The sequence below is a fragment of the Salmo trutta genome, chromosome 32 (genome assembly GCF_901001165.1).
Source record: "Salmo trutta chromosome 32, fSalTru1.1, whole genome shotgun sequence".
In the NCBI taxonomy this organism is placed as follows: domain Eukaryota; kingdom Metazoa; phylum Chordata; class Actinopteri; order Salmoniformes; family Salmonidae; genus Salmo; species Salmo trutta.
Window position 1 is genome coordinate 8,331,263 of NC_042988.1, and position 25,736 is coordinate 8,356,998.

Sequence of the window (25,736 nt, forward strand, 5' to 3'; positions counted from 1 at the left end):
AAGTGTGTGTGTGTGTGTGTGTGCGCGTGTGTTGTTTTTAATTATGAGGAGCGTGGAGACGAGGCGCTGGGGTCACCTTGTCATTTGGAGAGTCCCGGGAGGACGCTTCTGTCATTTTAACCAGGGTCGTTCCTCCCGTCCCACTAACAACATAGACATCTTTTGTCCTGTGATTAGAGAGAAGAGTAGAAACAATGTGAGGAAGGTAAAAAAATAAGGAGGCTAGGAGTTATGGGAGGACACGGGACACATCAGAGCATCTAAGATGGCAAGAAATGAGTTTTGCATTTAAGATGTCCTCTAATTTACAGTGACACATGCTGTGTGTGTTATGACTGTGTGTCCTGTAATGCTGTAGTGTCTGGATTCACAAGCCAATGAAATAGAATTATCCTCACTTGTTATTTGACCAACCAATAAATATGACTGACATGCATGTTAAACTAATATTTTGAGCTTGTCCATTCATATAACAGCCAGCCCTTAGGGGTGTCCACTAAACTAGAGAAGTCATCTACTACTACCCTGGAACAGAGGATGCCACTCCATTGGTTTGGAACTGCAGCCAGTGGAGGGGGGGGGGGGGTAGACGCAGGACTCTGGGGATGCCAGAAACACATCCCCTCTACATTTACATTTTAGTGATTCAGCAGACACTCTTATCCAGAGTGACTTACAGCAGCATTAGTGTTAAGTGCCTTGCTCAAGGGCACATCAACAGATTATTCACCTATTCGGCTCTGGGATTCAAACCAGCAACCTTGCAGTTACTGGCCCAACCGTCTTAACCACTAGGCTACCTGCCGCCCTCGAACAGAGGCTTTGGCTTTACCCTCCCGTATATCTATCTCTGTCTGTTAACGATGGCAAACAGATTCATAAAAAGCCATCCCTGCTTTAATGGCCTGATCACAGAATGGTGAAGTCTGGTGAAATTGTGTCTGCTCTATCTTAGTGGCGGTAAATCACCCATTGAGCCTTACTGAGACAGCTTAATGGACGGACATGAATGGATGGGCCTGTCGTTGGGCCAAGTACTGTTTACCTCTGGCATGGAAATCAACTGTATTCTGGGCCTCACATTGTGTGGAGACTGCACCTGTACATTGTGCTGTGACGGCAATGGATCTTTTACAATGTAATGTCTTATTACAGACCTATGATAAACCAAGGGCTACGGTAAATGAAGGGACGTACATTTTTACATTTTAATAATTTAACCGGCGCTTTTATCCGGAGTCACTTACCATCAGTGCATTCAACTAAGGTAGGTAACACACCCACATTTCACAGTCATCTGCTGGACAGAGATGAGCCTGCTATTAAATACATTTTAGCATGGCTAAGGCAGCACTGATGGGCAGCATCCATACTGTTCCTGCTGCATCTGAGAGAGATAAGAGAGATCACCACTGTATTCTATCCATGTCAGCATTCCCGGGGGAAATGATCTGTGACTTACAGGAGAGTATCACTTTGACCCGAAGCCTGAGGGGACTGACAAACGGAATAAACCGTGCAATAAATAAGAACCTAGTATGTCTAAATATTGAACCACTACACATCGATAAAACGTTTATTACCCATCTTCCATTGCGTTCTGTGTGCAGATTTTAACAAAGCACTCGGGCAGCAGCTCCCTTGTCTGGGCCACAGATTAGATAAGTATAAGCTAATTCATCGGACTAATGGCATGGTTGGCAATGCCATGTTAGAGGAGCACACTGTGGAGATGCATCATCTTTGTAGCTCTGGACAGACTCGATACTTGATACATTACATACTTGACCCCTGAATCCAATGTTAAAATAAACAGTCTGACTTGATACCTCCTGAAACACTGCTAACAAGAAGGGAATCGGTAAACGGACGCAGAGGCATTTTCAGAGGTATCCTTGGTCAGACAGGACGTGGGAGCATCAAGACTGACAAGATATATACATATGTCGCATAGTTTCAGAGCTATTCAATGAATTCTTACTCAGTCTGATAGTCTTGAACAAGCTCCAAACTAATCCATTACAGCCTGTGTCAGAAAGCTCATTTGGCAGTTAAACCATCATCAATGCCTCTTTGATGGGTTTGAATGTTTAATATCCAGTTAACCCAATTCTAAAATAGTGTGGATATGATATTTTTCCTCACCACCTTAATAGTAACTGATGATATTTCTACTCCACAAGCCATTATCCAATATTCTGTACGATACACTAAGGAAAGAGACTTGTTGTGACAGTCTGATTAGGAGAGACTTGCACATTTTCTGTTGCTTGTCAGCAGACCTGGTTTCAAATAGTATTTGACATGTTTTGCTCTAGCCTGCCTGGAGTGCCAGATGGGATTATATGGGCTATTCCACTGCTCATTTAAGCCAGACAAGCTCAGATAAAGTATTTGCAATTATTTGAAATACTATTTGAACCCAGATCTGTTTGCCAGGCAAGGGGATGTATTGTATCTGTATGCTGACCTGCGTCTGACCGGGAAGCCATTTATCTGAGGATTGGGAGAGAGGAGGAAGGGGGTGTAATGGTTGAGGCTCTCCTTGTTAGAATGGCCTGCAGATAAACTACTAGAGCTTCAGCTGTTCCTGGTTCTTCATGGCTCCACACACACACACACACACACGCACACACACATTTTCACAGCCAATTAGGGCCTTCCTGTGTGACCCATCCCCTGTCACTGCCAAAAAACTTCCTGTCGTGTCTAATTTGTGCAGGAAATGCTTCTGATGACAACTTGTGTGACATATATCAAAACACAAAGACCAGTTCTTTGATGGTGTGTCTCTAAACTTGTTGTTGGCAATGTCTACAGTATACACACAGTATACACAAGCTGTGTTGAAAAAAACAACCACAAAGCTTCCCCTTGAAATAAGTGATTTCCTTGCTGACCATGTGTCCAGACATGAAATGTGCGATATTGTTTAGTATGTATCATATTTCATACTGATTTGTGTGTTAAACAGCAAGCATTATGTGTGTCTGTGGGGGGGGGGGGGAATTATGTGTAGTGTACTGTATGTACTTCATATCTGAATTCCTCTAGATAGTGTATCACTGGGTGGGAGGAAGAGGGGAACAGAGAGAAACAGCCTGTCTTTTCAATGATGTCCTCATGACATTATCAACGAGGAAGAATCCTGATTCCTGGGACTGTTAATCAAAGCTTTGGCTCTTGTGTAGTTGACTATGTCGGTGGCCCAAATGGCTCCCTATTCCCGATAAAGTCCCCATAGGGTTTTAGTCAAAAGTATTGCACTATGTAGGGAATAGGGTGTCATTTGTTTGGGATGTAGCCTAGTTCTCCTCTGTATACAGTATGGAGTGGTTGTCTGTGAGCACTCAGTCCACCTCTCCTCTGCCTGGCTGGGACCGTGGGAAACAGACAGTCTCTGGTGGAAAGATGGATCTGTTGGTTCTGCTATGTAACAGCCATGGTGTGAAACTTAACTACAACCTCTACTGTGGGTGAAACCGTGTGGCATTTATCGAGCGGAAAGTGCAACTTGGTGCTTTCTTAAGACTTACAGTAAATGCAAACTGTTTTGGCCTGTTGCTACAAGGAGGATTCAATATTGAGAGGTCTTATCATTTGATACACTTACTATGAACCACATACACTTCCTGCCATCATCGACACATCTCCTGATATTCATCCATGATCGTGTCAATATAATACCAATGACTTGACAACACTGTCAGGAGGAATTCAGTACCATCTTACCAAATTCTGCATCCAAATCCAAGCAATGCCTGGGTTTGAATACAGTGTATTCCAACCATAGAATTAGGAATTAGTATGACTGGAATGTGTTCTATACTGTAAACTAAGACGCATGAGGTGCCAATATATCCTTCAAACACCAGCTTCAAGGGTATTAACAGGTTGCCAAGATATTCAAATAGTAATTGACATATTTTCATTAAAAACTTTATTTTGATGAATTTATTCATACTATTTCATCCTTCCAGAAGATATAGTCCCCACACGAATCTAGGGTTGCTACCCAAGCCGGCTGGTCGTTCGTTCTATCGGTTCGGTTGCTAGACCCAGTCGTTCAGTCTGTTTATTCTGTATCTATGGACACGACCCAGTCGTTCGTTCTATATGTTCCATTGCCATACTGGCGGGCAACGTTCGTATCCCTTGCTTGCTAGTGTTTATAATAGCAATAAGGCACCTCAGGGTTTGTCATATATGGCCAATATACCACGGCTAAGGGCTGTATCCAGGCACTCCACGTTGCGTCGTGCGTAAGAAAAGCCCTTAGCCATGGTATATTGGCCATATACCACACCCTCTCGAGCCTTATTGCTTAAACATATCTAAGGATCTCAGGGGGTTTCACATAAATGCACCTCCTCTATGCCAGTGTCAAGTTCCATCTATTCAAACTCAATGGGACAAGATCTGACAATCTAGGATGCCCTGCCAGGTTTGTGTTTGGAGTGTATTGAGCACAAGTCGTCCATGTGTTACCTTGACAGTATGAAGTCTGACAGAGTAAGTGTGATATCGCCACCTGTCCAAACAAGCTGTTGCTTTGATCACGCAGGAAATCCTTCCTTTATAAATCGTACAAGTGCATCCTAGAAAAGATAAGGCGTGTAAGTAAGCAAACATTGTTGGAATATAACAAGCAGTGATTTGGTTGTGAGGTACATGTGATTGCCTGTTGTAAGTGTTGAAACATGAAAATAACATGAGGCCACAGTTTGTATAGTCAATTTTTGTGGACATTAGGTTGAGACATTGTCCTCTACTTAGAGACAGTCATAATGGTTATAACCTGATGATGTTGCATTGTTGGAATAACTATTTGTAATTGGATCAATCAATTACAGGATTTGAATTGAACTAACACCAAAGAGCAGTGATCCTCACCCTCTTTCATTATGCACTTCAAAGTTCAAACCATTTCAAGTTCCAAAGAAGGATTGGCACTGACTCAGGACTGATGTATGGGGAATTCTCCGGCAACCACAACACTTCCCTCAGCCTGCAGTAGTGAAAGGCTAAGAGCTTACAACTGCCAAGTTGCAAATGCTGGTACTGTATAATGTACGGAATAAGATCTTTGTTGCCCTTTTGGGAAAATGCCCCATTGAATATCAACGTGACACCCTGGCTCTGTCCCAAATAGCACCCTATTTCCTATGCACTACTTTTGTGCATTATGTATGGAATAGGGTGCCATTTGGGACATAACCCAATGCGCACTGTCTACACTTCCTGTTTCCTGTCCGTCCCCTATTAGGGCCCCTGGGTGGGATGGAGAGTGTGGGAGGAACTGATAAGAGCGCCCGGATGTCATAGGAACAATCACTGCAGTACAGGACAGAGGACAGAGTTTCATTACATAGGCCTACTACAGTACTTGCATAAGAAGGGTTTGGTTGGGATTTTATTTTAAGAAACTCCTCCCTCAAGTTATGATTTTGTTTGAGTCTGGTGCCACTGATATGTAACGTAGAAGGGAAGTGAGTTGGTAGAGTTACTCAGAGAGGAATAAATAGTTTTTTTTATGAACACAGGGATGGACATTGTTTGGAAGTTTACTCTTGATTAGCTCTTACTTCTTGTTCTTCATTGGGGTTTTATGGCAGTGTGCATACCAGTATTTCGTACACTACCGCCACCTACTGGGCTGGCGTGTGATGATACTATGCAGGCGTTCTAGACTCTGCAACTCAAGACTATATGAATGGAGGAAGGAATTTATTGCTAAATGAATTCGTTTTTTTCTGGATAGCTTTTGAGTAAGTTGGAGAGGGTGAAGCTTATTCCCCAGGGATGTGATCGTTCTTCTAAGCATTTGACTATGATGTTCATAGGTTTGACCGTGAAGGAGGATTTGATCTGTAGTTTTTGCTGCAGGACTTTTGAGAGAGTGATTGAGGCCATTGTGTCCTATTTGTAGACGGGTGATTATGGTTTCTGATCGTCTTGAGAGTCCTTTGTAATTATTGCTGATTGAAACCAGTTAGTGGATGGTGTATATATATTCCTTCCTTTCTTCTGTCCATTCCTTTTGCCATTTGTCTGTTATTTTGATTCTGATGAGTGACTTCATTTCCTGATTTTGACTTTGGATCTATGATGTTGGTGTTGTCATGTAGGGCTCCTTCATCTGCCATCTCGTTCCCAGGCACCCCCACGTGAGCTGGGACCCAAGGAAAGTTGACTGTTATGGCTTGGTGTAGAATCCTATAAGTCATTTTTTTCTGGGTGAACTGTATATCTGGGATAGAGTTTCTGAGATGTGTCTTGTGACCGGGTCCTTGGAGCCGTCGGTGTAAATGTGTGTTGCGACGTGGTATTGTGACCTTACATACCCTGCTGTCAGCAGTCCTACCACCCCTTTATCCTCTCCTTCCAGAATCATCTCCAGTAGGCTAAAGTGTACTTATCGGGGTGTAAAAAAAACAAGACATTTGTGGTGTCTGGTTTGCGTAATATAAGGAATTTGATGTATAGCATTTACTTTTTAATTTTACTCAGGTGAGTATTTTTTTCCACCACTGTACTTACAGTAAGTACATTTTAAACCAGATACTTTTAGAATTTTACTCAAGTAGTATTTTACTGGGTGACTTTCACTTTTACTTGAGTCATTTTCTATGAAGGTATCTTTACTTTTACTCAAGTATGACAATTGAGTACTTTTTTCCACCACTGCAAACAATCGTGCATTTGACAATTGCGCTGGTTTAACACCTGCCAAACATAGAGCCCAGAATCAGTTTGGTGAAAAGGTGACATTCAATATCGGGCAGAAAGATGATTCATTCATCCTGATTTTTTTAGGTTGTTACTCACCCATAACCATTTCACAAATGTTACTCCGAAGTAAGAGGTGCGTTCAAGTCAAATCAACGTCTTTTTCAGCCAGCAATAACTGTCGCAGCAGCTGCTGCCTGGTGTGCCTGCTCAGACGAAGGCTTGCTCAGAACAAGGCTGTGGGAAACTTCTACAATGGTTGAGAGGTAGAAGGGATAGAGAGGAGAGGAAGTGAGGGATAATGTGAATTATTGAAGGAAAAAACAAGAGGAAGGATAACGAGAACCTGGCTTTGTGACTCTGAAACTAATTCTTGAACCCGTAACTCAGTCAGACATCATCATCAAAAGCATTCCTACGGGAAACCTCGCCGAGAGAGATGTGCCTTGGGGCCATACACTGTCTACTACAAGCATTATTGTGTGAAATTACATGGCATTCTTCTAAGAAAGATCAACTTAATTCAGTCATATGGGAGTATTCCTTAATGACATCATAGAACTCTGCTCATAAACTTTGCAACTACTATAGACAGTGAGAACAGTGAGTGTTGTTATAACAGTTGTTCAGCATTATTCAAAAGTGATCATACACTCCATGTATCCAACTGCAAATGAACTTGTATTGCAGAAGAGGAAGGTTAAGGTTCAAGCACATGTTTACTTTATTATTTCGCAATTTGTCTTCCTTCCATGATTATTCCAATCACCACTTTCTCCTTGGGGCACTATAGACACACTTACATATCATATTCTAAACTCCCACACTACTTGGAGAATACACTGTCTAGACTAGAGAATAGGCTACTCTATGCTGTCTGGCAAGGATTCTGACAATGCATAATTGCAATTGCTTTATTGGTAGTCTGGAGCTGTCCAACCTGTACTCAGGCGTAGACGTAACATAGTAAATGTAAATCTGAGACACTCCAAATAGCATGATACATTATGTTTCATATGGTATGTATTCATTTGTGGATGTCCATCCTCCATTTCCTATGATATGTTACGATGTTGCAATTCGTCCAATATGTTACGAATTTGCTAAATGTATGATGTGTCATGAATTCTGTCTTATGTCTTATGTAACCATACCAAACATAACATATCATAATCATTTGAGTGTCCGGATTTAATTTGACTATGTAATGTCTAGCGTATGAGACCAGGCTGAGCTGTCGTGCAGACAAGGTGCCCGCGCGCGCTCAATTTAATCTCGGTACAACCTCCCAATGATTTAATTTATGATGACCGCACTACACCCGGAAGAATGACTAATGTGTACACTGTACAGTGAGCACGTTTGAGGTTCAATCGGCCGTATGTGGTTGTATGTATTTGAAGACAGAAGGGAGAGAGAACGGAGCGGGGAGAGAGAGAGCGGGAGGTAGGGTAGAGTTCGTTGAGGGCTGCTCAGTGCGCACGGTTATTTGACTTGAGGGAAAGATTCGAAAGTCATTTGAAAAAGAATACAACAAATTCTGCATTTGAACAACGGATGTTAGAGAAGAAAATATAATAAGGAATTCCACATGGCAATCTTTCAACTACTCCGGTTCTCTACGAATGCCTACTACCTCCTGTTGCTTGTCCTGCTGTGCACAGTACATATTCTTCAGGGGTTCAACCTGGATGTGCGGTTCCCTGTTGTCAAGGAAGGAAAGACCCCGGGAAGTCTCTTTGGGTTCTCGGTGGCACTTCACAAACAGATGGTGGGAGAGAAAAGATACCTGTAAGTGTTGTCAAATGTTAGATTTGATCAATTTTGCTTTTCTAGAATGTGCACAGGCAAGATCAGGGGAAATAATATGGCATTGCATCTGTGGGTGTCAAACTACCTTTCAGTACTGTAACGGAAAACAACTGTAAATTATAGATGATTTTGGGTATTATTGTGAGAATGTTGCGAGTGGGAAATAATTGCTTTATTTTGAATGGTACTGTAATTCCAGCCCACAGAAAACAGTACCATACATTATGCTGTGTAAACACTTTACCCAGCAGCCATCCTGCTTGCACATATCCCTTGTAATTACAGTAAAATACTGTGATTACGGTAGAATTTACTTTTTTTACAGTATAATACAGTCAATTTTATGCCATTGTACTGTTTCGTTACACAGTACTTTCTTTGATACCATATTTATATTACAGTAGGTGTAGTGTAATATGAAATACAGAAATGTACTTGCCACTGAGCTGCCTGTAAGTTACTGTCAAATTCCTGGCTGTCGCTTCTCCGTGATTTAAGTTCACCAACAAACACTTCAATCTGTCTAGCTCTGGAAAACTGTTATATGCAGGCTAAATGTCACATTAGGATCTCAAATGTCTACTGGAGTTTTACCAGGCTATAAACATTTTGAGGTTTGAACATTCATGCAGTTTATAACATAAACCATGGTACCATCATAAACATTTCAAATCAATTTTATTCAACACATTTGCACACATAGGCCTAAGCATGCAACAGGAACAACAAAAATATGCTGCTGGGGATATAGTTTATCCCCATGCAAGATGTGGTTTAGGTTCATTCTGTTCAGTAAATGATTAATCTCCATGTCTCAACTACACAATAATCATGACTCACAGTCTGACAGAGGAGGCTCAACCAGCTCATGGAGGTGGGTGACCATTCATGATGGTACTTGTCTTGAGAGCAAGGAACAACAAACGTTTGCCAGTATTGGTCAGTCTTGGTGATAGTGTAGCTGGGGACCATGCAAACTGATAGAAGTACACAGAGAACAAACATTTGTACACAGAGAACAAACATTATGGTATCAAAGACATTTGAGATCCTAACTAAGATATTTTTTTAGATGTTTTATTGAGGGTATTTGATATACATCTCCTTTGGGTGCCACCTCTCTTAAATACCCCAATGGACCACAAAACTTTTCATTAAACCTTTTGCCTCTTTATGTCCCGGGGGAAAAGGATTAGAGCTTCCCAATAAAAACTCAGACTTTTCTTTGGTGGGCAAAAGCTGAACATCGGAATGCGTTCTCTGACCTAGAAGAACATCAAATTCAAATCAAATCTAACTTTTATTTGTCACATGGGCCGAATACAACAAGTGCAGACCTTACCGTGAAATGCTTACTTACAAGCCCTTAACCAACAGTGCAGTTCACGAAGAGTTAAGAAAATATTTACCAAATAAACGAAAGTAAAAAATGTAAAATAATAAAAAGTAACACAAAAACATAACAATAGCGATGGTATATACAGGGGGTACCGGTACCGAGTCAGTGTGCGGGGATACAGGTTAGTTGTGGTAATTTGTACGTGTAGGTAGGGGTAAAGTGACTATGTATAGATCATTGACAGTGGAGTAGCAGCAGTGTACAAAACAAATGGGGGGGTCAATGTAAATAGTCCGGTGGCTATTTGATTAATTGTTTGGCTTGGGGGTAGAAGCTGTTAAGGATCCTTTTGGTCCTAGACTTGGCGCTCCGGTACCGCTTGCTGTGCGGTAGCAGAGAAAACAGTCTATGACTTGGGTGACTGGATTCTCTGACACTTTTATGGGCTTTCCTCTGACACTGCCTATTATATAGGTCCTGGATGGCAGGAAGCTTGACCCCAGTGATGTACTGGGCAACACGCACTACCCTCTGTAGACCCTTACGGTCAGGTGCCGAGCAGTTGCCATACCAAGCCGTGATGCAACCGGTTAGGATGCTCTCGATGGTGCAGCTGTAGAACTTTTTGAGGATCTGGGGACCCATGCCACATCTTTTCAGTCTCCTGAGGGGAAAAAAGTTTTGTGTGTGCCCTCTTCACAACTGTCTTGGTGTGTTTGGACCATGATGATTCATTGGTGATCAAGGACATCAAGGAACTTGAAACTCTCGACCCACTCCACTACAGCCCCGTCAATGTTAATGGGGGCCTGTTCGGCCCGCCTTTTCCTCTAGTCCATGATCAGCTCCTTTGTCTTGCTCACATTGAGGGACAGGTTGTTGTCCTGGCCCCACGCTGCCAGTTCTTTGACCTCCTCCCTACAGGCTGTCTCATCGTTGTCGGTGATCAGGCCTATCACTGTTGTGTCGTCAGCAAACTTAATGATGGTGTTGGAGTCGTGTTTGGCCACGCAGTCATGGGTGAATAGGGAGTACAGGAGGGGACTAAGTACATACCCCTGAGGGGCCCCAGTGTTGAGGATCAGCGTGGCAGACATGTTGATACCTACCCTTACCACCTGGGGGCGGCCCGTCAGGAATTCCAGGATCCAGTTGCAGAGGGAGGTGTTTAGTCCCAGGGTCCTTAGCCTAGTGATGAGCTTTGTGGGCCATATGATGTTGAATGCTGAGCTGTAGTCAATGAACAGCATTCTCACATAGGTGTTCCTTTTGTCCAGGTGGGAAAGAGCAGTGTGTAGTGCGATTGAGATTGTGTCATCTGTGGATGTGTTGGGACGGTATGCGAATTGGAGTGGGTCTAGGGTATCCGGGAGGATGCTATGGATGTGAGCCATTACCAGCCTTTCAAAGCACTACATGGCTACCGACATGAGTGCTACGGGGCGGTAATCATTTAGGCAGGTTATCTTCGCTTCCTTGAGCACAGGGACTATGGTGGCCTGCTTGAAACAGGTAGGTATTAGACTTGGTCAGGGAAAGGTTGAAAATGTCAGTGAAGACACTTTCCAGTTTGTCTGCACATACTTTGAGTTCACGTCCTGGTAATCCGTCTGGCCCTGCAGATTTGTGAATGTTGACCTGTTTAAAGGTCTTGCTCACATTGGATACCGAGAGAGTTATCACACAGTCATCCAGAACAGCTGATGCTCTCGTGCATGCTTCAGTGTTGCTTGCCTCGAAGCAAGCATAAAAGGCATTTAGCTGGTAGGCTTGCGTCACTGGGCACCTCACGTCTGGGTTTCCCTTTGCAGTCCGTAATAGTTTTCAAGCCATACCACATCCGTCAAGCGTCAGAGCCGGTAAAGTAGGATTCAATCTTAATCCTGTATTGACGCTTGGCTTGATGGTTCGTCTGAGGGCATAACAGGATTTCTTATAAGAGCCCAGATTAGTGTCCCGCTCCTTGAAGCGGCAGCTCTAGCCTTTAGCTCAATGCGGATGTTGCCAGTAGTCCATGACTTCTGGTTGGGATATGTACGTACATACGGTCACTGTGGGGACAACGTTGTCAATGCACTTATAGATGAAGCCGATGACTGAAGTGGTATACTCCTCAATGCCATTGGATGAATCCCGGAACATTTTCCAGTCTGTGCTAGCAAAACAGTCCTGTAGTGTAGCATCCGTGTCATCTGACCACTCCTGTATTGAGCGAGTCACTGGTACTTCCTGCTTTAATGTTTGTAATCAGGAATCAGGAGGATAGAATTATGGTAAGATTTGCCAAGTGGAGGTTGGGGGAGAGCTTTGTATGCATCTCTGTGTGTGGAGTAAAGGTGGTCTAGAGTTTCTTTTTTCCTCTGGTTGCACATGTGACATGCTGGTAAAAATTTGGTAAAACTGATTTAAGGGTGTCTGCATTAAAGTCCCTGGCCACTAGGAGCGCCACTTCTGGATGAGCCTTTTCTTGTTTGCTTATGGCCTCATAGAGTTAGTTGAGTGTGGTCTTAGTGCCAGCATCGGTGGTGGTAAATAGAAAGCTACAAATAATATAGATGAGAACTCTCTTGGTAGATAGTGTGGTCTACAGCTTATCATAAGGTACTCTACCTCAGGCGAGCAATACCTCGAGGCTTCTTTAATATCAGGCATCGCGACACCAGCCGTTATTGACAAAAAGACACACACCCACCCCTCATCTTACCAGACGTAGCTTTTTCTCTGTTCTGCCGATGCATGGAAAATCCCGCCAGCTCTATATTATTTGTGTCGTCCTTCAGCCACGACTCAGTGAAACATAAGATATTACAGTTTTTAATGTCCCATTGGTAGGATAATCGTAATCGTAGGTCATCAATTTTATTTTCCAATAATTGCAAGTAGAGTGGGAGTTTACTCGCTCGCCTATGGATTCTCAGAAGGCAGCCCGTTCTGCGCCCTCTAATCCTCCATCTTTTCTTCACCCAAATTACGGGGATTTGGGCTTGTTCCCAAGATAGCAGTATATCCTTCTCGTCAGACTCGTTAAAGGAAAAAGCTTCTTCCAGTTCGTGGTGAGTAATCGCTGTTCTGATGTCCAGAAGTTATTTTCAGTCATAAGAGACGGTAGCAGCCACATTATGTAAACATTTGTAAAAAAAATGAATTACTAACAAAATAGCACAGTTGGATAGGAGCATGTAAAACATCAGCCAGGCTTTCAGCCAAATGTAACAGAGTGGCACCACAAGACTCTGTTAGCCTGCTGAGCTAAAGCCTGGGCGTCTTCAGGTCTCAGCCTCAGGCTGAGGTCAAGATTCACGTGATCTTATTTCACTGGACCATCTCCGTTACACACATAGTGGGCCATGCCCTAACCTGTTCATGGGAAGCTACTCCCCAAGTGTGTCACCTCATCATCCAATAGTCCAGTATTGAATTGTATTTCTTCCCTCCGACCCATTAACCAGCTCTCCCAGTCCTCCCAGCTCTGATTTTGCTGGGCATTTCATTGGAGAGTCCCACCAGAGCTGGAGAGCAGCTGCCTTAAGGACCTAGGCTGAAGATGACAATGGTTAAGAGAACGGAATTGTAATATCCCATAACTGTTTGCGAAAATGAATTAGTTTGTTTTCTAACACTGTCACATGGAATTATTACATTGTCTTAACCTTGTCATCTTCAACCTAGTTAAGGACGAGTAATTATAGGCTTCCTGGGAGTTTGTCCCCCGTCCTCCACAAGCCACCAATCACCTTTAATGGCCCACAAAGTTCCGCTGAGACCTGAGAGTGGACAAGGCGATGTGTCATGTATTTTTTTAAAATCAATTTCTTTGCTGTTTCTGTGGAATCAATGGGCTGGTACAAACCAGATGCCCTTGTAGTGACATCACTACATGTTAAACGTTCCTTGATTTATTTGACCTGTGTTTGAGTGGCCAGAGTGTGGTCAAGGAGAGAGTTGAAGTGAGAGTGCCACACCTGTGCACGCAGACACACACACACTCTTTTACTCACTTGCATACTTACTTTATTTCACACATTTAGAAAACCCTACACAGACTTGCCCACAACATGAGCCTAGTAAGTCACACAAATAAGCACATTTACTTAAAATGCAGACACTGTTACTGTTCAAATGCATATAAAAATTGCTCCCAGCACTCAGACAATTGCCTCTTGCATAATTCCCCTGGTCTTGGCTTTAGCAATCCTCCACTTTATCCTCTGGCTGGTTGCAGTAATAATGGCAGGAGGAGATGCTTAGCTAAGGCTGTTCTGCTGTAGCCCCAACAGGCCTGGTGGTTAGCTCATAATGCCAGCCCCTCTCTCCCTCAGGGCGGATGGCATGCCACAGATTACACAATAGGGGCATGTCATGCAACAGGCCTGCAGGTCTTACATACAGGCTGTTTTCTTTTTATTACAATGGGATCTGATGCTGGGCATAACACAATCCTGTTTTGATTGAAAGGCCCGACATCAGCATTGTAGGGAAAATGTGGTGAGTCCCAAGATTGAACATCTCTAGCTCTGTGTAGTACGTCCAAAATGAGGTCAAACATAATGGGAAAAATGCAAGTAGTTTACCTAACATCATCCTCAGGATTTTGTTGTGCGCTTGAATCTAGGTAGAAACACATGTAGGACACTGTATCTTTTGTGTGTCTATCTGTATGTGTGTTTTATGTGTGTCATGTCTTGTTACGATGACTGAACTGTAACGCAGTGCACAAGTACGTAACCACTCTGTATAGTGTACTGTAGGCCTATGAATGTGATCACTACCCACACAATCCTGACCATTTGACTTAGAATCTCCCATTTGACACAGAATGTGGGCGAACAAAAATTACTCATAAAAGGAGGGCTGTGGATAGTTTTCGGTCAAGTAGGAGCTTTGTTAAAGGGACATTTCAAAATGTTTCAACTTCATATTCATCATCTCCAGCACCACCCCCAACATCAACATCTGTGGAAATGCCACGTTTCTATGTTTTGTAGTAAAAAAAGATAGAGGAAGATTTGTGTTTCCAATGACTTCATCAACCAGTTAGTAGACAATTAGTTGGCAATGCTTACTCATAATTGGTTAAAATCACGATGCACACCGAGGATGTCATTGGAAACACTTATCTTTTTTTCCCACAAAACATAGGAACCAGCCATTTTCACATATGTTGTAGCTGGAGATTATAAATATGAAGTAGGAAAATTGTGAACGAAGTCAACAAATATTTTTTGTTTGTGTTTCTTCAGTTGTGGGTTGTCTTCAGCAAAGCCTCAGTGGGTGATGAGACTGTGCCAAGTTAAGTCATTTGGAAAAACATCTCAGCCATATTAACATGAATTATGGTGTCGGGCTGAACCAGTAAACACAATGCACGGGCCGTATGCAATTCATTATGATTTTATAGAATATGATGTTAGCTCATGTCCCTAACACCCACCCCCCTCAAAATGTTGCATTTATGCCGGTATTCTTCTTAGGTTGAGCTTGTCAGTGATTTATTTTATTGCTCTCGTTCTGTCATTTTAGTTGTCACCTCAGAGTCTTTCACGAGTTCATAGCAGCAACATCCGTATTGTTAACAGATGTGATGAGCTGTTTTGTCGTTTATGGCTTGTCTCCTCCACACATTCTTGTGTAGTTGCCCATGCCATCTATGGAAGACACTGGACAGTGGTTTCATACATGACTTACCAAAATGACCGTAGTCGAGTAGCCCTTTAAAGAGAAGTGTCCATGATATTGAGACAAGATATGCGGAGAGAAAATGCAAAGTGTTCTCTTTATATGATAGGCCATCTAAGGGCAAGAGTGTCAGGAAAATGACCCTAGCCCTAATGGTGTCCTCCCTGTACTGTGTGGCTGTGGTTGGGTTATGATGGTATTATGTGGACTGGATGGATGGGTCTTTCTGAAGGCTTCCTGGTTGCTGGTCAGGGCAGGAGGAAGAGTCTGGACTGTGTTCCTGTTGTATGGTCCCCTAGGAAATGGCTGTTCAGTGTCTGCAGAGAAGACATGAGAACACATGGCCTGGGGGCCGGGCTGTTATTGTCTGGGCCTGGAGGTTTTTCCTGACCATATGACCTCACCAGGAAAAACTACTGTCCAGTTTCCTGGTCTGGAAAAAACTCCATGCCCTAGTTATGGTGTTGGACAAAGTCGCCCCTAAAAGTGATGTTACTTGCCATTTGCAACTAAAATTGTGTGCAGGTTGTTTTGTGTAACCCTGGCCAAAACACAGATCTGAGTTCTACTTTTGGCAACCCAATGGTTCTGAGGCAGCACTTGCGGGTTATTTCTTCGTAGAGCTGCTGTTGCATAGCCCTATGGGTTTGGTGTGTGTTTGTGTGGGTGATTTGGTGGGGTTTAGAGGGTTTTGTTGGGGATGTGCAGGGTATGTCCTCAGAGACAAGCCACAACACAGCCTGGAGAAGCCTGTATAAAGCACAGTAATCTGGATCTTGCTGCAGTAGATGGGAATGAAATTGTGAGTGCACTGAGAAGCAAAGCCGGGGTCTGCCAAGTAGTTCTTAATAGAGAGAACTGAGGCAATACATTGGTAACCCAATTATTTATCTTACAAAGGTCACTTCATGTGCAGGGAAATTACAGTTATATCCCTACACGCCATCCTTTGTATATATTTGTGTTCAAATGTGTGTGTTTGTGTCCTGCCCGTGTTATCAATTGTCATATGATGTGTAGGCCCAAGGGAGTGAAGAAGTGTTATACTTCATGCACAAACTATTTCCCAAATCTCTCTTCGAGTACCCTCGGCCGCTCCATGTATTTCATGTATTCCAGACCCCCTAGCACACCTGATTCAACTGATGAAAGGCTTGGTGATTAGTTGTGGATTCGATCAGGTGTGCTAGTAATGGAATTCATCAAATAAGTGGAATGACTGGGGGTACTCAGGGAGATTTCCTCATTAGGCGATCTGTCGGACAGCTCCAGAAGCTAGTTGGTTCTCTGAATCAATAGGCTGATCAATAGTGTCGCCCCCACACAGGTTCCGACTGGAATGCAGCTCTAATTAGAGAAGATCAGTTCTGACAAGCCAGTCTCAGATCCGTGTTGGATTCAAGTCAAGTGACCCACAGCAACTCTTGTCTTACAAGAGGGTTACAGTGTTAGCGGTTTCTCCAATATTATTTACTCAGTCACCAGGTGATGGACTTACTCTCTTATGCCAGTATACTGGTATGTCCCCTTCCCTCTTTCTTCCTATATCATAGTGATTCAATTAGATATCCGACAAAAATCAGAGAGACTTCCTCAAAGATGCACTATGCAGAAATCGCTCCACCATTTCCTGGTTGCTAAAATTAGAATAGTTAGCCTATTTTCTGTTTATTTGACAAAACAAGCAAGTATAGTGTAGAGAATAAAAAATAAACCGCTGTTAAATATATTTTCCATAACCCAAGATACTGTATTTTCAGCTGTTTGAAGCTGGTGTACAAAACCGAAAGTAAAAGGTGCAAAAATAAACTTAAGAACGGGAAGCATAGAAATAACACACCTAGTCTAAGAAGCGGTAGATCTGTTCTTTCTTTCAATGAGAATGACAGACCTATAGCACACATTTCTATGTGAATTTGGTCCGTCGCCCAAAAAGTTAGATATTGCAGCTTGAAAGACTGACTAAGAGAGAAGTAAGATACCCTAGAGCTGGTTCTTCCCTTCAAGGAAAGTTGCTGGTGTCTGGCCCCTTTTTATGGCTGGTTAAGCTGACCTGAAGTACTGTAGGAATTATAGCAGTCAAATCAACCCTCAGATGAATGTGTCGAGGCATTAATAATGTGTTTAGAATACCTCATGATGCAACAGGGAATCATCAGGGCAAAGGGTAATACTGTGCTTGGCTCAGATCCAGCTGCTTCAACATCTCAAACCTTGTAAAGAGATGATGAGAACTTAACTGTTTCAAACCATTCAATATAAAGAGGTTACAGGAGCTATTGCGTCAGTTTTTGTACCCCAGCAAACCATTTGGTTGAAGAGGTACAGTACTAACAACAGTAAGGCAACATTGATTTTGTTTCCTAAAACCCTCCATTTGCTACCTCCATTTGCTACTGCACCTGTTTTAATGAAAGATAAGAATGGTTGCGAAATATGTGTTGCAGTCATTAGCTCATGGTGTTAACCTGTTTTTATATACGTGTATATATTATTTATTCATACGTTTTTATATAAAACAATATTTTTTTAATAATACACTTTTAATGAATTAAAATGATAAACAGCTATTATAGCTGTGGAATGAATGATGTGTATATTGTAGTTTGATATTTAAGTGATAATGCACTGAAAGTCGGTGTTTGGAGGATATATTGGCACGGGTGTTCATAGGCCCGAGTCAAGGGCTGGCAAACCATGCCAAGATATCCTCTAAACACCGGCTTCGAGGGCATTATCACTTTCATACAACGGGTTACCAACATATTCAAATAATGATTGACATATTTTCATTAACTTTATTTTGATTAATTTATTCATACTATTTAATCCTTCCACAAGATATAGTCCCGACACAAATCTAGGGTTGGTATCCAAGACGGTTGGTCGTTCGTTCTATCGGTTCGGCTGCTAGAGACGCAACCCAGTCATTCAGTCTTTTTATTCTGTATCTATGGACGCGACCCAGTCTTTCGTTCTCAATGTTCCATTGCCATACTGGCTGGCAACGTTCTTATCCCTTGCTTGCTAGCTAGCCAACTACGGCTAACTTACAGTCACGTCAAAAAGCAGCCAGACTAACAACAAAGTATAAGCATTTGCGTTTAAGTGTTTTCTAGTGACATTTATTTGAATACATCCATAACAATGAGCTAATGAGGCGCGATTTCACCTGGCATAGAAAATGTGCTCTCTCCTTAGGACACTGTTGTTCAGAGGAGCTAGCCAACAACACCGCTAACACAATCACTTCAAACTGAAGCTGGAAAGACTGCGAAATAGCTGCACTTCGTTTCGTTTTACCTTTTTTCAATTTACATTTCTTTGTATATATCCATAAAAATGATGCCAGCTGACTCATGATTTGACTGGCTGAGAAACGATGCCTGCCTGCCTGTCTTCCTCGCCCCGACTCACGACACGTTCATTACTATGGGACAGCTGGAGATAGAATTTGAATATTGAAACAATGTTGCAAATGTCGGAGAGACAGACAGAAGTCTAACAGAAATGTAAAATAATGTCTAGATGCTTTTCATAGTGGAGATCAAGTTTCTAAATTGCTTGGCTGGGCTGATGAGACAGTGGATTGCGCAGTCAGATGGAATAGAGTAAATAGACATTTTAACATCATAGATTTAGCCGGTGGTAACTCGTGGAATAGACACCGGCTGGAATGCGGTTTTAACCAATCAGCATTCAGGATTAGACCTACCCGTTGTATAACATAGCATATACCGTAAGTGTACCATTTGTCTTAGCGCTTCATGTCTTGAAGTTCAACTCCCTTGTACTGATACTGAACTGTACTGAACTGAACTGCTTCATCTGTACTTCCATCGTGATAAAGCTTTCTAATTCAGTGACCATTGAGACCCTCATCTGAACTGGACAAGAGTTGACATGCAGGTCAATGGAGGCTCTTTGAGAACCTTAAACACATTATGGCAGCTGAGCCTGCCTCTCTCTCTCTCTCTCTCTCCTCGCCTTTATTTCAACTAATTGAATTGAGCTTTTAATGGAAATCCATACGTAAACCCCCACGCCATATCAATTAACTGCACCGTCTGACACAGATGAAAAGTACATGTGGTGTGGTCGATCCCTCTAATAATCTGCTGTAAAATTGGCAGAGTGAATTTGGCTGACTGAATACTGTCTGTTTTAATTCAGGACTGGGAAGTAGCTTGTACGTCCTGTACGTAGGCTGGTAGGCTGCTGCCTTTTTGGTTTAACAATGTCACTGCTCTCCCACAAGTCTATCGCCAATGGACAACTGAATGTAAAATGTTCTTGCCTGTACACATTTGTGTTAGGACCAGTTGGACTCAAATGACAGATTTCTCAAGTCAGTTTAACCCACAAAGCTCTAATATTTTTTTTAGGACATGTTTTATACATATAGGATTATAAAAATGATCATCACAAGATTCAAAGACATAAAAAAATGAATGCATAGACCAATACCAATTTTTTTACTTTTGCATTAATCCCCCATCTAAAATGTCCAGGTTAAAGATTTGGTGGTTTAAGTCAGGGACATACCATTATGCTTGCATGTCACCAGTGCTGTCATGTCAGGAAGTGCAGAGGAGGAAATCCCTTGGGTCCTTGACCCCAGGGGATGTGAATGGGAGTGATTTACTCACAGAATGAAAGGGTTCCCTGTAGCCTGATTACGATTGGGTGATTGAAATACTTGTCCCTCAATGACTTCCTTTTTAATGGGTGATATTACTAATGCTAGCGTCAGCAGTCCTATCTCCGTTTCACTTAATTGGTTGGTCTCAAAATGGAGCGATTTGACAACTCTTTTGCTCATGCTTATCTATACATTTGAGACAAAACCAAATCCATACTTGCATGCTGTTGAATCCTACCCATATTTGTCTTATGTTCTAAGGTACCAGATCATTTCTCTAAAGTATAACATAGTAATTACAGCCACGAACATTTAAAACGGCTGACGGTGTTGACATCAATTAACGGGCTAATGATCCTAAGTGGTGTAGTACTACACTTGAACCTGCTTTGGTCAGGTTGAGTCGGGTTGAGGTGGGCTGTTTGTAACATCGCTGTGTCAGGTGCTAATGAGAGGGAGATAATGAGAGGCAGATGAATGTTAAAGGCACAGTTCACCTGTTTTTAAATTCACATTCATTATTTCCAGCACCATACCAGTGTCTACCTTCCAATACGGGGATAAAAAGTGAAGTGCCCATTGAATGCTCTGTGGGGGAAGTGGAGAGATTCGAAACATCACTCCAACAGGAAGCACCTGTCAAGTTAGGCTTCCGCCCCAAACTGCACCCTGGTCAAAAGTAGTGCACTATATAATAGTAACTCAAGAGGATGGACGGGGCTCCGGCTCTGAGTGTTTCATGGTCGGTTTTGCTGTATCAACCAGAACAGACAGAAAGGGACATAACTCATTGAAATGTCTGACATTGTTTGATTGTCTGCTGTGGGAGTAAAGATTCTTCACATTCTCCCTGTTTCAAAGGCTCCTTTTTCGTGGCCTCTGTGGTCGCATTCACTGTATCAACCGCAACAGAGATAATAAGTCATACAGTTGGCTGATGTTGTTTGACTAGTAGGCAATATGTCTACTGTGGGGTAAATATCCCAGGTTGCCTTTACCAAAAGGGATTTCTAACCTCAGGGGTCTTTTAAAATAATGGTTAAATAAAAAGATTCTTGACATTCTCCCTTTACCGAGAGGCTCCCGAGTCCTCCAGTTTGTCGGTTCCTAAATTTAAGGGGAAATTGGATCTGGGGAGTCCTCCAGAGCTTTCTTTCCAACATGACATAACTGAACGTGAGAGACACACCGCCCCTTAGAACGAACTCCAGGTGGGGAGTTCAAAGGTTGTATTTGGCATGCCACGTTTTATTCCAGACTTCCACAGCAGTCAAAACGTTCACACACTCCGTTCCACTTCCACCACTGTCGGGTCTCACAGGCATAAAAGGTTCCGGTGGAGGAGTAATGTGACCCCTGCAAACTTTTTAGTCAATGAAAGCTTTATACCCAACACTGTCAGCCCTCTTGTCCTGCAGACAAATCACCCATTTCCTTCATAGTAACCCATTCTTTCCGGTCTTGGCTGTACTCTGTAACAGACCTGGGTACTATTTGAAATCATTTCAAATACTTTATCTGTACTTAATTGAGCTTGCCCTTTGCCATGGAAACAATAGAAAGTCCCTAAATTGCAAACCCCGCCCATATGGCTCTCCAGGAAGTCTTAAGTAAGCACTCTTAAGTAATCGATAGATTTCAAATAGTATTTGAACCCAGGTCTGGACTGTAATAGGGTATCCTGTCCTGTCCCACAGCACCGTGACGATGACTTCTCCATATGGTGGTTGAAATAATGAAAACATTTTGGTGGACTGCTAATCAGATACCGGGATGTGGTTTTTGTAGTGGTCTCATTGTGCTCCTACATCACACCTGGTCTGTACTTCTGCGCTAGCTGGTATTGTCTACTCATTATTAGGCCTATTCATTGTATTCGCGTATGGTGTGATGATTGTTTCATTGATTCGTCCGTTCGAACGTAGCCTACAGTATGTTAAGATTTAAATCGTGATGTATTTCTGAGCATCGGACAATTGATCGTGTCCTGTCTTCGCGTGAAGTGTAGTCTTGACAGTCCACTCCAGTGTTATCTGTTTCTCTGGACAATAGCCAAGTCCAGGGTCGGGTTACCTGACACTTTGATGTGATAAATTCCAGACTGTCAGCGCAAGGGGCAGAATTAGCGGGGTTACTGCCATGAACACTGCTGTACCTGCTGTTGATTTGACAGCTCTGTGAGAGACCTGAGCTACTTCACACCATGCGATTTAGTCACCATGTGGCTCGTTGATTTTGTGCACTCAAGATGCCTCGCTATGACATTTTGATCTACCGTCGTCTGAGGAGATCGACTGATTTCATAATTGTTTTAATACTATGAATTACAGGATAATACAATGATACCACAATACGTATGTTTTATAATTTAGTCCCCCTGAATTCTGTCTCCTTTTGTGCCTTGAGGTAAAACAGCCAACTAGTGAATCATCATGTTTACAGGTACACCAGACACGACCTATAGATCTGACAGACTAAACATGCTTATTTTAAAAGTCGCTTAAACATTACTTGCAAAGGGCAGTTAAAACAACAAGGTAAGGAGTCAGCTCATTACTGGTCTTTATTGGTCGATAGTATTTAAAATGACCTTAGGGCTGTGTGTGTGTGTGTGTGTGTGTGTGTGTGTGTGTGTGTGTGTGTGTGTGTGTGTGTGTGCATCATGACAGACAGACAGAGGCGTATAGTCAGGTTAACGGTTCTGACCGGGAGTACCATTTGTTTTCAAGAGAGTCGATTCCGACACCAGGTAATTCCACATAATGAATGAGACATACACACGTCTGGCTTGTGTTTCATTCAGGACTCCAGCCGCGTCTGCTGTCCGACTTGATTTAGTCTGTCTAGTAGTTAACGCATGAGTTAGAAAGAGGCCTTGGCTTGCTAGGCCTCTGCTTACAGTGGCTGCTCAATACTGTAACCTAATCACATGTCTTGTCTCTTTTTGTTCATGTTTGTTTTTGGACCCGTGCACGCAAAGTTGCAGAATAAACAGACAAAAGGAGGATTTCATAAAATGTGAATGATTACTGTTTTAATTGTTTTAATAAACGGACACTTAGAAAGTATATTTTGTTGTGTGTGACAAATGTACTGTTTCTTTGTATCAATCAAGTACATTTAAACATTTTGCCACATGTCTCTCTGTATTGCCTCAAAATATCAACATGTCCATCTTCAAAGCATACCCTGTTTATCCAACATCATTTGGATGAGGCTCGAGTAGCTTCATGGCAACAGGCAGAAAACATCGTCTTGACCTGAAAGCTGTGTGAAACACCGTGTTGCTGGAAACACTGCCGTGTGCTGCCTGTGTACGTGAGGTCTGTGAAAGCTACAGAATAATCTCTCGGAAGTTCGGACTGATGTCATTTTCACGGTCACTTTTCTTTCCATTTCCCTCTGTGATGTGATGGGTGTGTGATATCTCTGATTAGAGCTGTTCTGTTTGCGGAGACAAAACAGGACATGACATGTCATTGTGTTTTCAGTTGGGGCGTACGCTACTTCAACGTTTACGATTGCAGCACTCTGTGTTCCTTTTGGTATATCTTAATAGAAATTCAAAGTGCATTTTTCCTGGACATTTTTGATTACTTTCTAATAAGTACATTTACATTCTTTTAGAATCTCTGTGAGGCTAAAGATATAATTATTTATTCATGTGGGAAGCCATGTAAACCAGTTGCTGTTTTAGATTGATCTTGATCTCATGTCTTCAACCGTGTTGCTCTGTGCAGGAAACACTGAATACACTGGAATGCCTAAAGAAGCCAATCTTGTTGATTGTGCTGAATGTCTTTAGATGTGGCCCTACACGTTGACAGAAAGGTGCTGTGTTTAGTCTCATGTGGATGCATTCGTGCCAGGGGACAATATGGTGATCAGCCGTCCGCGTTGTCTCTCTCTACGGGCAGTTTCACTTCCTTCTCGCTGTCAGGCCTAGCTGTCGCTGACGACCGTGCAGCAGGTTCCGGAGCTTATCGCCATGGTGATCTTATATTGCATTGTGTATTCAGGCCACCCCCATGTTGCCAGTTGTTTAGCTACACTTTCAAAGCCAGGCCTCAGTTTTCTCCCTCACAGGAAATATATATAACCCCATGCCTTTTTCCCAAAACCATGTTTGAAAAGACCAGGTCACGTAAGTTAGCAAATGATAGTGCTAACATATTGTTGATAACTATTAGCTACTTTTACATTTTTAGTCATTTAGCAGATGCTCTTATCCAGAGCAACTTACAGTAGTGAATGCATACATTTCATGCATTTTTTTTTTGTACTGGCCCCCCATGGGAATCAAACCCACAACCCTGGTGTCACACACACCATGCTGGCGTTGCAAACCCCATGCTCTACCAACTGAGCCACAGGGAAGTGCTACTTTGTGAGAGAGGGAACACAACAACCAATGTTGATGATACAGTACATCACCATCCATGAACGTCAATCTTGGACATTCACTTTTCACAGCAAACTGACCAAGCGTTAAATCATCAAGTCCATTCTGAATACTTCATCCACCTGGCTATAGTCCTGGTATTCACCACAGAGTAAAACAAGTTTCAGTATGTACTAGGAGGTCATTGGCCACATCCTGTCTCAGGTGTAGTGGTCTGTTTTTCTGTTTTACTGTGTGTGCCAGGGCACTGGGCCAGTATGGGAGAGGAAATGATTCAGTCTACCAGCCAGCTACATAAGTCCTGTTGCTATGCTTCCTCTGTTTTCTCTATTACTTATTAAACCACCAGTTCTCTTGATTGCCAAGAAGTGGGTTACTCATTTTTAGTAGCATCTTTGGAAAGGTGTGGTGGAATTTTCAGTGGACTACTCACCCAGATGGCCTGCCAAGCTACTAAGAGGTCGAACCCTTGTCTCAGTCCTTTGGATTTAGGGGTTTTGTGAGAGGATTATTCAAAATTGAGATTCCAGTGTAAAATCACTTATTGGGAAGATGGCAGAAGTGATTTATCACCCTGTAACATTTACAGATAGACTTTGCTTCCAGTCACACAACATTGAGAGTTCATTGAAGTGAGTCTTGCGCTGCAAAGTGAAGTGCATTCAAACCCAGCAGAGCTTATGCCTTAAGAAACACCACCCCTAAACAAAAGCGAACTTCTTATTACTGGGCATGCCTTTTCACGATATCTAGTGTTCATGTAGATATCTTAGTCATTTATTTACTCTACTTTGCCAACTCTCCCCCCTGAGCGTTGTCATTAGTGACCTTTGTACAGTATGGGATGGTTAGGACTAGGAGGTGTGTGTGTGTGTGTGCACAGTAGGTCTATAGTACGTGTGCTTACACAGCCTGACTATGAACTGTGCCATATCTTCCCCTTTATCCCTGATTTCCCACCTCATCGCTGAAGGATTTGGCTTGAGATTCAGAGATAAAGTGAATTAAGGGATTGTGACGTGTCTTAGCTTGAGTTCCCATGCAGCCGAGCCAATGCAACTCAATCGGAGACCTTTATGCTTCTCTCATTTCAGTCGCCCACAACGTTGCCTGCAGTAGCACAAGTGAATGCACTC

The 25,736-nt window shown here is 42.6% G+C and overlaps 1 protein-coding gene across 1 annotated transcript in view; it reads left to right on the forward strand.

The window, feature by feature from the left end:
- Positions 1-7,961: 7,961 nt before the first annotated feature.
- Positions 7,962-25,736, forward strand: part of LOC115170977 (integrin alpha-3) — a 35,864-nt gene continuing 18,089 nt past the window's right edge. The window contains exon 1 of the mRNA XM_029727397.1: positions 7,962-8,520. Coding sequence (XP_029583257.1) covers positions 8,321-8,520 — 200 coding nt within the window. The 5' untranslated portion in view covers positions 7,962-8,320. The remainder of the gene's footprint in view (positions 8,521-25,736) is intronic.